Source organism: Trichosurus vulpecula, chromosome 3, assembly GCF_011100635.1.
Source record: "Trichosurus vulpecula isolate mTriVul1 chromosome 3, mTriVul1.pri, whole genome shotgun sequence".
NCBI classification, from domain to species: Eukaryota; Metazoa; Chordata; class Mammalia; order Diprotodontia; family Phalangeridae; genus Trichosurus; species Trichosurus vulpecula.
In genome coordinates, this window is record NC_050575.1 from 58,567,962 (window position 1) to 58,584,044 (window position 16,083).

The 16,083-nt window shown below is 43.1% G+C and overlaps 1 protein-coding gene across 1 annotated transcript in view; it reads right to left on the bottom strand.

Moving 5' to 3' along the window:
- Positions 1 to 878: 878 nt before the first annotated feature.
- Positions 879 to 16,083, bottom strand: part of PDE6A (phosphodiesterase 6A) — a 110,514-nt gene continuing 95,309 nt past the window's right edge. Inside the window, exons 20-22 of the mRNA XM_036751076.1 lie at positions 13,028 to 13,111; positions 10,244 to 10,391; positions 879 to 1,108 (exon numbers count right to left, since the gene is read on the bottom strand). Coding sequence (XP_036606971.1) covers positions 1,035 to 1,108; positions 10,244 to 10,391; positions 13,028 to 13,111 — 306 coding nt within the window. The 3' untranslated portion in view covers positions 879 to 1,034. The remainder of the gene's footprint in view (positions 1,109 to 10,243; positions 10,392 to 13,027; positions 13,112 to 16,083) is intronic.

Sequence of the window (16,083 nt, forward strand, 5' to 3'; positions counted from 1 at the left end):
AGATCATAGGCTTTAGAGTTGGGAGGGGCCTTAGAGATAACTAATACAACCCTTTCATTTTATTGTTGAGAAAATATGTGTGACTTGCTCAGGGTCACACAGCTGGTAAATAGCAGATTCTGGATATGAAACTTGATCTTCTGACTCTGAATCTCAAGTTCTTCCATCACACTCTAAATCCTTGGCCTCATACCTAAGAGAGTCTGGAGAAAATCAGTAGGGGTGGTGGTGGATCACCACCCCCACACCCCCACACTGCCCCAGACCTCACAACAAAGAGCATGTTTAATATGCCTGAAGACTGAATAACTGCTGTCCTGAATACAGAGTTGTTGTTTTCTTATCTTTCCGTTCAGAATACATATGTAGCTACTAACCAAGTTCTCCCAAGGCCGTATGTCCAAGCAAGTAATGCAAACAACCAGGGCTAGAGAACAGGACACAAAATGGGCAAGGGAACCAGCAGTTGTGTAAAAGCAAAGCCTTTGCATGGTGATGGTCATTGTGGGTAGAAAAACTGTTCTAATTGCTTGTATCGCATATTAAGTACTTAATGAATGTCCCATCTATAAACCAATCTATCTATTCATCTATCTGTTTACCCATCTTTATATATCCATCTGTCTCCTATCCATCCATCTACATATCCATCTATCCAGCTATCCAGCTATTTATCCATCCATCTATTATATCTATCCATCTATGTAGCCACCGTCCATCTATCTATCTATCTACCTATCTATCTTGTGTTCTCTACATAGAGCACTCAATCAGAGGATCCTGCCATAACTACTTGTGTGACCTTGGGCAAGTCGCTTCCCATCTCTAACCCTCAGTTTCCCTATCTATGAAATAGACTGAGTCTGTTTGAGGTTCCTTGTAGCACTGACATTCTATAATTCTAGAATTTATTTTTTTCTCAAAAAGTTGTACTTCTTCCTGCTGACTTGACATTTTTCCTCTTCAGCGTTTGGCTCCTTCTTCTAGAACCATCCACCTGGAGGGTTTGAACGGCAGTAATGCAAAGGTTTGCACTACTGAATAGAACAGGACTTGGACTGTGCACCTCCTTCTCCAGCCGCAGGCGTTCCCTGGTGTCCAGCAGCTGCTGCAAGGAGGAAAAAACAAAACAAAACACCAAGTCACCAAAGACAGCTGATGGCTTCCATCACCTGCATCACTTGGTGGGGGGAGGGTATCAGGGGATGTAGCATACAAGAGGCCTGAAAGACTGGGCTGAATTCTGGGTAGGGTGAGTCAGTACCAGTGCTGGAGTTCTCACTAGCTCTTAGGCCAGGCCTGTACAACATACAGCCTGCAGGCCATTTGTAGCCCACTAAAGGTTTTGGTCAGCCCACGAAAAATGTGGAGGATGTAAAAGAAAGTAAAGATGGAATGAGTGCTTTGTCCATGTCCTATTTAATCCACCTTCTACTAGTCACTGTTGTGCCCATCATGTAACTTGGCAGGTGTGTTGCCACTGTACACTTTCTCCTTTTTGTCACGTGACCCTCAATGACCAATCATTGTCAGTCTGTCTCTAGTCTGGGAGGAGTGATTTCATGATAAATAAAAATCTTAAGTAGTAAGTGTAATTAATTGATATTAATTGAAATTTCCCTTTTTAAAAAATACAGTTTACTTGCAAAATAGTTTAATCATTAATTATACCCTTACTGCTAAAAACCTACCTGTGGCCTGAATATGTTTAGCCTGTTTTAATTTTGACCCCTACCTACTGCCAAGTTGTGCAGCTCTATCTTTAGGCCAATGTTTTCCAAAATGTGTCCTAAGGGACCCTGACATTCCACATAATACAAAAAGGATTCTAGGAGGAAATTTAAACACTAGCCATATTTTCTCCTCTAAAATATGAAACATTGAATTTTTCTGTGTGTCCAAAATATTTGGGTTTGATGAGTATTAGGTGATAGGCTCCATTTCCTCCATTTCATTCTCAAATTTTAACCAAACCTCTCTTTGTCCTAGAGTTTTCCATATCCTACAACCTTAACCAATGTTTATGTTTCATCGATGTATTTCAAGCCCCAAGGTATCCTGTGGCCATATCAGTTTGGGCAACACTGCATTAGGCTCTTAGGAATCTGTTTGGAGGAGAGGGTAGCGAAATCCCCATAGATAAACTGCTCTTCTCCGGTAATCCTGTTGGCCAGCAGCAAATCCCCTTCTCTTCTCTCCTGCCATCCACTCCACTCTCAGTTCTCTGACTACCTAGAACCATACAATGTTGAGCTGGAAGGGACGTCCTTAGAGACAATGAATAATTGGAAGGACATACCTGCTGAAATAGAAATGGAACCTTGAGAAGAAATGACTGATCTTAGATCCAATGACAGAGGAGAGGAAACTATTGCTGTTCAGCTGTTTCCATGGTTTCCAATGCTTTGTGGCCCCATTTGGGGTTTTCTTGGCAAAGACACTGGAGTAGTTTGCCATTTCCTCCTCCAGCTCATTTGACAGATGAGGAAGCTAAGGAAAGCAGTGTTAAGTGACTTGTCTGAGGCCAGGTTTCAACTAAGGAAGATATGTCTTCCTGACTCCATGCCCAGCACTCTATCCACTGAGCCACCTAGCTGCCTCAAGAGGAAATCGATTTAAAGAGAACAGATTTCAAAGATGCAGCATGGTATCCTGCAAAGAGGCCTAGATTCAGAATCAAAGGACCTGTATTTGAATCCCAACTTTGCTATGTATACTTGTGTGTGTGTGTGTGTGTGTGTGTGTGTGTGTGTGTGTTACCTGCATGACCATAGGCAGGTCATTTTCCTTCTCAGAACCTCAGTTTCCTAGTAAAATCAGGTGATTTAAAGAATTGCAAGATTAGGAAATGACCTCAGGGGCCATCTGGTCCAACCCACATCTGAACCAGAATTGTACTTAACAAAGCGTGATCCAGTCTCCCCTAGAAGATTTCCAGAAAAGGGGAACCAGATCCTTTGGAAGAAAGAGCTCATTCCATTTTGGCTTAGCTCTCACTGTTAGGAAATTCTTTCTTTCATTGAGCCTAAATCCATCTATCTTATAACTTCCTCCCAATGTTCCTCAATTCCCCCTTTTGAAGACAAACAAAACAAACCAGTTACCTGTTCTACAAGACAGCCCTTCAGATATTTGAGGAGAGCTACCAAGTTCCTCTTTTCCTGGCCAAATCAACACCCCCAGTTCATTCATTTGACTCCCAAGGTGGGTGTGGTAGGTTAGGATCCTGGTGGTGAAGTCACAGCTTCCTAACCACACCCCCAGTAGAGTATCATTTGTGCCTGAGCCCAAGTTCCCTAAGCTTGTTGGGAACAGATCTAGGACTGAAGCAAGGTTCCTATTAGGACACTTGCTACTATGGAGCAGGATACATTTGCTGCTCCACTTGGGCTAAATGACCTCTAAGATCCTATGGATTTAGAGGTAGGATAGACAGGATTCCATGGCCTAAGATTCTAGAGGAGAAGCCTGGGCAAGGGCAATGAGAAGCTCCCAACAAGGAATTCTCAAAATACAAACACTGGTGATTTTGATGAGAAAGAAAAGCAGGCATTGTTTGAAGTTGTGGATACCCCAGGAATGTCACTGACCAAAGGTAGGTAACTGAGAACAAATTCCAAAAAGGGGTACGGTCCTTTAAGAAGGATGTTGGGAGAGCCAGAGCTTAGCAGGAGCTGGAGCAGGTGACGAAAATTTAGGCCAAAGAGATTTTTAATTTGGTTCAAACAAGTATAAGAGAGAATTATCAAAGTGGGGATAAGACACTGCTGTAGGTGACTGTGACAATGCTGACCAACAATGGAGAAAAGGCAGCACTGCTCGCTCATGTTTTATTTCTCTACTAAGGAAATGCTTGAGCTAATGCCCAGGAAAGAGGATTCAAGTGGTTACAGGGAATGGATATCCAAGTTAGGAGATAAACAGAAAGCACCTATTATAGCTGCCCCAGTAGGTTCAAGTTACCAGACCCAGATAAACAACATCCCAGTATGCTGAAAGCTGGTGGATGTCATTGCTTGAGGCCTTGTCAGTGATCTTGAAAAGATCCTAGAGAATGGGAGAACTGTTATATGATTAGAAATGGGAAGTTATGCTAGTTTTCAAAAAAAGGGAAGAGCTTTAGATCTGGAAACTGGAGGTTTACTCAGCTTGTACATAGCAACCTGTGAATTGTAGATACTTCAATTGTTATAAGAAAGTGCTACAATGTTCTTGCTTCTCTTCTGAGGATTTTCATGGTTCAAGCCTGTGATTTCCTTGATACTGTATAAGGAACTCCCACAGAAGAAATTCTTTCTGCTGAGCTAGAACTACTCCAAAATTTGGAACATTAATTGCCTGGGGCCATGGAGAGCTTAAGTAACTTGTCCAGGCTCTCTCTGTGTCTTTCTCTGTCTCTCTCTCTCTCCATCCCTGTGCGTGTCTGTCTGTCTCTGTCTCTTTGTCTGTCTGTCTCTGCCTCTCTGTCTCTGTCTCTCTCTCACACACACACACACACACACATACACACACACACACACGCACTCACGCACGCACGCACACATGCAGAGGCAGCATGTTTCAGAGACTGCTTTGAACCCAGGTCTTCCAGACCCTGAAGGCAACTCTCCATCCACCAGGCCCTTTGAAGATAACTGCAAAAACAAAACAAAACAAAAAAAAAACCCAAAACTACCATCAACTAACTTCCTTTCTAACTTGACCCTGGTAAAGGATATGCTGATACAATTGAAAGACTGCTGCATTTGAAGTCAGAGGACCCTGGTTTAAATCCCAGTTCAGTCATACCTTGATGACCTCCAGCAAGTCTCTAAATCTTTCTGGAGCTCAGCTTCCTCACCTGCAAAACGAGGGGTTTGAGCTAGATGACCTCCAAAGTGGCCTCCAGCTCTAAAGTGGTCCAATAAAGACCAACTCCAGGTGAGGAAGCTGCTTAGGAAAAGAGCTCCTTTTACATTTAACTAATGTTGGGGTACAGACCAGATTAGTAGTGCTAATTCTGGATCAAAGGGGCAGCTAGGTAGCACAATGAATAGAGTGCCAGGCCTAGAGTCAGGAAAACTCATCTTCCTCAATTCAAATCTGGCCTCAGAATAGCTACGTGACCTTAGATAAGTAATTTAATCCTGTTTGCCTTAGTTTCTTCATTTGTAAAATGAGCTGGAAAAGGAAATGGTAAACTACAGCAGTCTCTTTGCCAAGAAAACTCCAAACATGGTCACAAAGAGTTGGACATGACTGCAAAATGACTAAACAACAATGAAATTTCATGAAATCCCAAATTTGAAATTTGGAGCATGTTAGTGTCGGAGCCATAGTTCAAACCCAAGTCTCCTTGACTTTCAGTCCCAAGTTCTTTTAATCATGTCAGATTACCTCTTATGTAAATGAATGAATTTCATCTCCTTAACCAGAGTCTGGTTTTCGGTTCCTGAACTGGCGCGGTAATAGCAATAATGAAATGTTAAGGTAAGCGGAAAAGCAATATTATGAGACACCCCTGGTATATTTTATCTTGTATTTTAGCTTAGACTGCTTTCCTTGGAAATTAGCTCCATTTCTACCTGTGTCAGCTCTTCTCTAATCCTAAATTAACTCTTCCTTTCATTTTAAAATTCTACAAGAGGTAATACAATTTCCATCTTTCTGATGGGTGTGAAAAGGTATTCAGAGTGTCTGAGACTTTATCTGGGAGCTGAGCTGGGGCCTCAAAGAGATCCTAACCATTATTTGAATTAAAAGAAGTCTTTGAAACCTGGGACCTTCTGCTGGAACCAAGGTTCCTGAAATGGCAGAGCTTGGCTGCTGTTACTCTCTGTGTTACTCTCAGTCTCTTTGCCAAGGTTATTATACCAGAAGGACCAATGAAAATGTTACCAATATGGGGCAGCTAAGTGGCACAGTGAGTAGAGCACCAGCCCTGGAGTCAGGAGGACCTGAGTTCAAATTTGGCCTCAAACACTTGACACGCAGCTGTGTGACCTTGGGCAAGTCACTTAACCCCAATTGCCCTGCCTTCCCCCTTCCAAAAAACAAACAAAGTGTCACCAGCATGAGCCTTACTTCACTCACAACCAAAGACCAAAACAGAATAAGCATCCTGAATCTAGCCTAATAGGGCTTCGGTGAAGATAATTTCTAACAAAGAACAAGAAACCACAGGTCTTGGTTTTGCTCTGCATGGCTAAGTGAGTATAAGCCCTTGGGCAAGTCATTTGCCCACCCTGACCCTTAACTTTCCTCATCTGCTAAATGAGGAAATTGGACTGGGTGACCTCTAAGGTCCTTACCAGTTCCAAATCTATGAGCCAATGCCCATGGACTCTCCAAGTCAACCAACTGAATAAGGAATAAAAAGACAGTGTGAAAAGGCTCCAGGGGGAAAGACAAAGACTTGGCCATTCTCTGGGGCAGGGCAGAAAGAAGAGGAGATCATAGTCATCCAGTCTTCCAATATCTAAAAAGCTGCCAGGAAGAGGGAGTAGTCCTATTCTCCTCAGCTCCAGAGAGCAGAACTAGGAGTAATAACAACAAAGCAGCAAACTGTTACTGAATACCTATTGTGTGCCAGGCACTGTGCTAAGTTCTAGAGATGCAAAGAAAAGCAAAAATACGGTCCCTGCTCTCACATTCTAATGGGGAAGGCAACAAGCAAACTGCTATTTACTATAATATACCAGAGTAAATAAGAGGTAATCTCAGGGAAGGCTTTAACACCCAGTGGCATTGGGAGAGGCTTCTTGCATTAAGTAAGATTTTAGCTGAGATGTGAAGGAGCCTTGAGGGGAGATCAGGAAGGATAACACTCCAGGTATGAGAGAGAACCAGTGAAAAGGCAGAGTTGGGTGGCGGAGTGTGGTGTGCAAGGGATAGCAAGGAGGCTAATGTCCCTGGAACATGGAGGGGATTCAAGTATAAAAAGACTGGAGCAGTTGCCAGGGGGCATGTTGTGAAATGTTTTGAAAGCCAAACAGAATTTTATATTTGATCCTGGAGGTAATAGGGAGCTACTAGAGTTTACTAAGGGGCAGCTAGGTGGCTCAGTGGATAGGGAGCTGGGCCTGGAATCAGGAAAATCTGAGTTCAGATCTGGCCTCAGGCATTTACTAGCTGTGTGACCCTGGGCAAGTCATTTAACCCTGTTTGCCTCAGTTTCCTCATCTGGAAAATGAGCTGGAGAAGGAAATGGCAAACTACTCCAGTATCTTTGCCAAAAACAAAAACCTCAAAGGGGGTCACAAAGAGTCGAACATGACAAGTGACAAGATCAGACCTGCTATTTAGGAAGGTCACTTTGGCAGCTGAGTAGAGGAGGGACAGAGTGGGAAGAGCCTTGATTTGAAGGCATGCACAAAAGCAGCAGCATTAGGAGAAAAAGAAGAGTATACAAAAGATATTGTCAAGATAGAATTGACAGAACTTGCCAACAGATGGATGAGAGGGTGGGGATTGTGCAAGTGTGGAATCTAGGATAATAATAATGATAGTTAACATTTATATAGTGCTTACTATGTGCCAGGCACTGTGCTAAGCACTTTTATAAATATCTCATTTGATCCTCACAGCAGCTTGGAAAGTAGAGACAATTATCCCCATTTTTACAGTTGAAGAAACTGAGGCAAACAGAGGTTAAATACCATGCCAGGGGTCACACAGCTAGTAAGTGACTGAGGCTGGATTTGAACTCATGAAGAGAAGTTAACCAAGGGCTAAACTGCTTCCTGCCTTTTTCCCAGTGAGGTATCCAGTGCCTCTGGTGTGCCAGATGAATCACATGGCAATGCCACACAAAAAGCCTCCCTAAAAGCCTTTTAGATCCCCAAAGCAACTCAACTCTGGGCCTGGGGAAACCCACAGCTTTGGATCATTGATGGAGAGCTGGGAGGGATGCTCAGAGGCCAATCAGTTCATCCCTCTCATTTTACAGGTGAAAAAACACTAAGGCCTACAAAGGTTTTGCCTACGGGTAATAAGCATCAAAGGCTCCGATGCCAGATCCAGTCCCTTTTTCCCTGTCCTGTGCTGGGAAGGTTGAGGGGGGAAGGGAGGAACAGGAAGCTGCAATCTAGATCAGACATATTTTCCATACCCGCTTCACCCAACAGGGCTTCTAGTTGCTGCTTTCAGTAAACCAGGTCTCTTGGTTCTGAGGAGAAAAGGACTTTGCCCAACCCCTCCCACTGCAACAGCCTAAGTCCTTCTCTGCCCCTAAAATCTCATAAAATCTGATTGGGGAATAGAATGAGTGGAGAAGACCATTCATCCTACGGTTTGTGAGTCCAGACAAGGATGGAGAAAAGCAAGTGAGGTGGGGAGGGTGTTACATGAGGCTGGGTGATATAGTCAGAAGTTCAAGTCCTCCTCTATTGACCATCTTTGGTCTTGGTAGTGTGTTTTCCCAAGAGGTTTCTTTATCATTTTGTCTATTTCTAGGAAAAAATCCTGCTGGTATTTTAACTGGCAAAAATAAAAATAGCTAACATTTATATAGGACCTTAAGCTTTATGAAGCATTTTACAGATCTTTTCTCATTTAAATTCAGTCTATAAATTATCTTTGATATTCTTATAATTGTTATCGCTGGGGCCAGACTATAAGCCCAGGGTTCTGGCACACCCTGGGGGAGTATTCCCATGAACCTATGCTCTCTGCTACCTTTGGTTATTATATTAAATCTTCCTAACCAGGGAACAGGAAATAACCCTCAAATTTTGATCTTATTTCTCCTAATAAAGTTCTGTAGCTTTCATTCATTCATAATGGGACCTTAAGGCTCTTTTCGTCCAACTCCCTCATCTTACAGAGCAAACTGATACCCAAGAGGTTGAGTGACTTGCCCAGGTAGTTGCAAAATGAGGATTAGAATGCAGGGCCTTTGATTCCAAATCGCAATATTCTTTCTACTGTACTACCCTCTACTTCTTATTGACCCAGCTCTTTACTCTATCTCCCTTCTCTGCCCCCCACCCCCACTAAGCAACTAGGAATGGGGCTTTATATCTCAAAGGACACCATTTTAAAATGTAACTAGATGGTACAGTAGATAGAGTGCTTGGCCTGGAGTCAGGAAGACCTGAGTTCAAATCTAGCCTCACTCACTTACTAGTAGTGTGACCCTGGGCAAGTCATTTAACCCTGTTTGCCTCAGTTTCCTCATCCGTAAAATGAGCTAGGGAAGGAAATGGTAAACCACTGCAGTATCTCTGCCAAGAAAACCCTAGAGTCAGGATGCATTGGACAAGACTGAAATGACTGAACAACAATAATTTAAAATGCAAATACAGAGGAACATGGCTGATAGCCAGTTGAGAGCAAGAACAAAGGGACCTTGGGGAATGTCTGGCACATTTAGGGCCTCAAACAACGATAGCCCATATTTATGCCGGTGTTCAGATTTACACATCCCTTTGATTAAACAGCCCTCTCTGATGTAACACAAGTTCCATTGTATAGCGGAGAAAACCGAGGCTCCATGCTCTTTCCATGAGTTTTCTTATACCTCCCAATAATATTTCCCCTTGAGAGCAGGCCACTGTGACTCTATTTTTTTGGGGGGGTGGCACACCCTCCCCTCTAAAAGAGGGCTTTGCATGCGTAGAAATCATGCTTTAGAAATTGTTAGTGGACAGTTGTAGTGACTAGCAGGGCCCCCCCTCCCACTATCATGCACTGTGCCTGCACCTAGCACCTAGTAGGCTCCATACTATCCATAGATCACCATCTACACCTCTCAGAGAGCCATGAACTCCCTAGATCTGGGGAGGTAAAGACAGTAAGCAGTAGTTTCCTCACTTTTAAAAAAAAAATGGATGGGGCAACTAGATGGTGTAGTGAGCAGAGCACAGGCTCGAGTCAGGAGGACCTGAGCTCGAATCAGGCCTCAAGTACTTCACACACTTACTAGCCGTGTGACCTTGGGCAAGTCACTTAACCCCAATTCCCCTGCCTTCCTCCCTCCAAAAAAAAAATGGAGATCATGGGATTAGAGCCAGAAGGGAACTTAGATTTAGTACTACTCTGCCCTGCCTGCCCTCCCCCCCCCCCATTTTACAGATTGGGAAACCATGGACCAGAGAGAAAAATTGGTTTGTCCCCAGACCACATGGAGATTAAAGTAGCAAACTCAGAAACTGAACCCAGGTCTCCTGCCTCAGGTGTTCTGCTTCCCAGCAGACCTGGTGCTGCTGAGCAGCCTATGGGCAGCCCTGGCCACCTCCCTTAGAGCCCACGTTCCCCTACAGACCTTGCTTGGCCTGTGCTTTTTTCTGCTTCTCCTCTTCCAGGGCTTTCATCTTGGCATCGTATTCATCAGCCAACGCCTTCCACTCCTTCCGGTTATTGGTGATGCCATCCAGCATGGGGGTGATCTGCTCATGAAACCGGGAAAACTCCTAGGAGAGAAGATGAGGTCTCAGTCACCTAGGACAAAGGAGCAGCTGGCAGGCAGGTAACACACTCTCCATTATTCCAGCAGAGGGAGGGATAGACAACTCTCTTGTTGGAAAGTTCTCCCTTATGTCACGACCTCCCTGCAACTTCCTTCCACTGCTCCCAGCTCTATCCTCTGGGGCCGGGCAGAATGAATCTAATCCCTCTTCCCCAAAATAGTTTTTCAAATATTTGTAGTGATCATAAGCCTTTTAGTCCAGTGGTATGGTTTTAAGTTCCCTAAACGTTCTATCATCCCTTCCTGGATACCCTCTAATTTGTCATGGTTTCTCTTAAAATGTAGTACCTAGAACCCACTTCATTGTTCAGCCAAGGAAATGGGCCCAGAAAGGTAGAGTAACTTGCCTCATATCACACAGCAATTTAAAGATGGAACGAGGATTGAAATCCAAGGTTCCCGACTCTTGATGTCTTGCTGTCTTATACCCCTGCTGTCTTCTACTTTCAGAAAATCAGGTCATCCTCCAATTTTCCTACAGTCTCCCTTATATTATACATATTTGTGTATATATGCTATATCCTTCCTAGTAAAATATAAGCTTTCTAAGGGAAGTGACTGTCATTTTTAACCTTTGTATCCCCAGTGCCCAGAGACTTGCATAAAGGCACCTAATAAACCTTTGTTAAGCAAATACCTCTACAGATGACCAAGGACAGTCTATCTTTTTCAATAAAATTAAGCTGAGGACTGTAAATTTGTGAGTTATCTTAATAAATCATTTATCTGCCTATAGGATGCTTTGGACTTCCCATGTAACTAAGTAACCCCTAAGTATGGCCATGCAGAATTGCTTGTGGAAAGAGCAAAAGGCCTGACTTCAAGTCTCAGCTCTGCTGCTGACTGCTTCCATGGCCTTAATAATACTCACACACTCTGAGCTTCAATTCCCTTGTCTGTAAAGTGAAGATAATCCTATTTTTAGAGTTACAGAGGGCCTGGAGATCAGATAGTCATACCCCTCATCTTATAATTTGGTGAAATGAGGCCCAGAAAAGGGAATCGACTTGGCCCAAGGTCACAGAACTACTACAGAGCAGGGTCGAGAAGATTCGCATACAGGTCCTGTGACAGTTCAGTGTGCTCTCCACTCCCCTGGCCTTTGTATATCCTGGAGCTGTTGTGAAGAGCAAATGGAATCAAAATAACCTTAATTACAAAACTCAGAACTCCCACTTATAAAGTGTTTCACAGTTTAGAAGGCACTTTTCTCACACCTGCCATGGAAAAGAAAATAGTGGTATGAGTATAATAATAGCAGCTGATAATAACAAACATAATAAGATTTTAATAATGAATAATACCACTTTAAGGTTTGATGTCTACTGTTTTATTTGCTCCCCACGACAATCCTGTGAGGTAGGTGCTATTATTAGACCTCTCTTATAGATGAGAAAACGGAGGCTGAAGAATATTAAGGGACCTGCCTAGGGTCACCCAGCTAGTATGTGTCTAAGGAAAAACTGGAATGCGGGTCTTCCTGACTCCTAAGCCGTGCTGCTTCTTATTCCTGTTTTAAAGAAGGGAAACCCAAGTAGCAAAGCATGGTAATGATTTGTTTGTAGTCCCAGAGCCTGCTCCCAAATCAAGTGTTCTTTCCCTTGTTAACCACAATCTGGAAGTCAGGGCAATTGATCCACTGGGCAGGAAGGCAGCAGCTGTTACTAATAGCCTCAGTAAGGACACCAGCTTCTTTTTCTCTAGGTCAGGGATCCTTAACCTTTTTTTTGTATCACAGACCCCTCCCTTTAGCAATCTGGCAAAGTCAATCGACCTTTTCCAAGAATACTGTTTTTCTTAAATGCATAAAAGAAAAAAATATACATACATACATCTATCTATATTTATGTATGTTTGTGTGTGTATATATACATACATACATATATCTATATCTATGTAAATTTGTGTGTGCATATATATGTGTGCATACACACACACACACACATACATATACATATGATTACAAAGGAGACTGATTATACTGAAATACAGTTATCAAGATACTGAAGAAACAAATTCACAGACCCCAGTTCAGAGCTCCTGCTTTAGGGCACCCTGTTGGCTAAAACTAGGCCTGACTTCCCATGTTTCTCAACTGGTCCTTGTACAGAGGCTGTGACTGCTGTTTGGAAAAAGAGTCAAGTTAGACCTCTCCATGGCTGAGCCCCCGAGTTCTGGAAATGCTGATTGCCTGGGTAGCCTTCGCCACACCTATATCTGTTACCATATGCTGTACGTGTCTCTGGCCTGAATCACTGAGTGGAGTTTACTGCAAGCCACTTTATGCAGGACACAGACTTACTCCAAAGGGCTTAGGCAATGAGCTTTCCACAATGCAAAGTCAGCATGGTTGAGTTCTTGATTACATATTCCAAGCCCTTCGATGTATGCTTCTTTGCCTATGTTAGAGGCTGTAGGGCCCCCATACCTTCCTCACCACAGTGGGACACGTGTGAAAGCATTCAGAAAGCTATGAAGAAAGCCTTTTTCTTCTGTATTTGGGAACAGGGTGAAGTGAGGGGAACCAGGTGCATGCTTCTAGAAAAAAAGGCTACTGGGCTGGATGAAGGTCAGGCTTACCTTGTAGACAAAGGTGCAGACGAAGTCGATGAAACCAACTTGCAGCTTGGGGAGCTCATCTGCTTTATTTCTGTCCATCATGGGCTGTCAGCAGAGGTTGGAGAAAAAAGGCCAGAGCACATTATTCCTTCTCTGTAACAGAACCATCACTTGCTCAGCTCCCTCCAAGGCCCACAGAGGGCTCCGCAGCATTCTCCCCATGTGCTGTCTGAGGCAGGCTGGCAGCCCATGGGACTTTGTATCCACAAACTCACCAGGGGGAGGGGGGTGGTGGAAATGGTATGGAATGTTGCCTACATTGTCAGGTGGGGAAGGTTCAATTGGTGATGGCTATTATAAATATATATGGAAATGACTATATATTTTTTAAAAATAAGTAATATTTATTTTTTTAACTTAAGGAATTGTAAACAAAACAAAACAATACAAAAACAACAAACCACCAACAGCAACATGTATGCTGCTATGGCAAAGGACAATCTTGCCTTCAACTTTCCTCTGTCCATACCGAATAACAGAAGCAGGAGGTGGATGACCCTGTCAGCCCTAGGGTCCTACTGACATGGGCTATAAGAAACCGCCCCTTATGCTACCTAGCTTGGGAACATTTTGGTGTCCCTTTATGATAGAAACACTGTACATTCCTCATGTGATGACTGGGTCTACATTCATCTTCCTTTTCAGAACATAAGCTAAACTCTAAGAGGCTTGGGAGGTTCTGCTTCTAATCCAATAGAAATAGGGACAGAAAGATCTGAGGGTTCAAGGGAGATATGGGAAGACTTACATAGGACAAAACAAGATGGTAGAATTTAAAGTTGGGAGAGACCTTAGAACTTTGGCAAATTACTCAACTTTCCTGAACCTGTTTCCCCATCTGTAAAAGGTACGTAGTAGAAGATGGCAGCTGGAAAGCAGGGACGTGCCTAAAGCTCTCCCCCAGGACCCTCCAAATACCTATAAAAATGGATCTGAACAAATTCTAGAACTGCAGAACCCACAAAATAGCAGAGAGAAGCAGAGCTCCAGCCCAGGACAGCCTGGATGGTCACTGGGTAAGGTCTATCGCAAGGAGCTGGGAGCAGAGGGGCACAGAGCCCAGACCAACCAGACCGGGAGCTGAGCGGAACAGGCCATAGCACCCTGAATCAGTGAGCTGCGGCAATTACTAAACTACTCAACCCACAAACACCAAAGACAACAAAGAAGGTTAGTGGGGAAAAACTGCTGGGACAGAGTAAAAGGTGTTCGCCCTGGGGGCAGCAGAGGTGGTGCAGCTATAGAACTACAGCTGCAGTTGCTTCCAGCCCCAGGCCCACCTGGTGGGAGGAGGGAGAAATTAAGTGGTAGATCCCAGTGGGACTGCAGAGCCTGCTCCGATCTGAGTTGCAGTCTGGGTTGGCAGTTCCTGGGGGAGGAGGAGCACTGGTGTGGCAGAGCTTGCTGTTTTGAAAAAGCTCTGAAAACAATATCACAGCCCCTCAAGCTTGAGACAAAGTACTCTATACTCTACAAGCAGTCATACCCCAGTGAAAAACTCAAGGGTCAAGTAGTTGTCTAGGAACATGGCCAGGCAGCGAAAACAGTCTCAGATTCAGATCCAGACTTTAGAATCTTTCTCTGGTGACAAAGAAGACCAAAACATACAGGCAGAAGAAGTCAATAAAGTCAAAGAGTCTACATCAAAAGCCTCCAAGAAAAACATGAACTGGTCCCAGGCCATGGAAGAGCTCAAAAAGGATTTGGAAAAGCAAGTTAGAGAAGTAGAGGAAAAATTGGGAAGAGAAATGAGTCATGTGGTGGGAAAACCATGAAAAACAAGTCAATGACTTGCTAAAGGAGACACAAAAAAATACTGAAGAAAATAACACCTTAAAAATAGACTAACTCAAATGGCAAAAGAGCTCCAAAAAGCCAAAGAGGAGAAGAATGTCTTGAAAGGCAGAATCAGCCAAATGGAAAAGGAGGTCCAAAAGACCACTGAAGAAAATACTACCTTAAAAATTAGATTGGAGCAAGTAGAAGCTAGTGACTTTATGAGAAATCAAGATATTATAAAACAGAACCAAAGGAATGAAAAAATGGAAGACAATGTGAAATATCTCATTGGAGAAACCACTGACCTGGAAAATAGATCCAGGAGAGATAATTTAAAAATTATTGGACTACCTGAAAGCCATGATCAAAAAAAGAGCCTAGATACCATCTTTCATGAAATTATCAAGGCGAATTGCCCTGATATTCTAGAGCCACAGGGCAAAATAGAAATTGACAGAATCCATCGATCGCCTCCTCAAATAGATCCCAAAAAGAAATCTCCTAGGAACATTGTTGCCAAATTCCAGAGCTCCCAGATCAAGGAGAAAATACTGCAAGCAGCCAGAAAGAAACAATTTGAGTATTATGGAAACACAATCAGGATAACACAAGATCTAGCAGCTTCAACAACGGAAGGACTTGGAATATGATATTCCAGAGGTCAATGGAGCTAGGATTAAAACCTAGAATCACCTACCCAGCAAAACTGAGTATCATGCTCCAAGGCAAAATATGGATTTTCAATAAAATAGAGGACTTTCAAGCTTTCTCAATGAAAAGGCCAGAGCTGAATAGAAAATTTGACTTTCAAACACAAGAATCAAGAGAAGGATGAAAAGGTAAACAAGAAAGAGAAATCATAAGGGACTTAATAAAGTTGAACTGTTTTGTTAACATTCCTACACGGAAAGATGATGTGTGTAATTCATGAGACTTCAGTATTAGTGTAGCTGAAGGGAATATACATATATAGACAGAGGGTACAGGGTGAGTTGAATATGAAGGGATGATAACTAAAAAAATAAAATAAAATTAAGGGATGAGAGAAGAATATATTGAGAGAGGGAGAAAGGAAGAGATAGAATGGGGTAAATTATCTTGCATAAAAGTGGCAAGTAAAAGCAGTTCATTGGAAGGGAAGAGGGGGCAGGTGAGGGGGAATGAGTGAATCTTGCTCTCATTGGATTTGACCTGAGGAGGGAATAACATATACACTCGGTTGGGTATCTTACCCCACT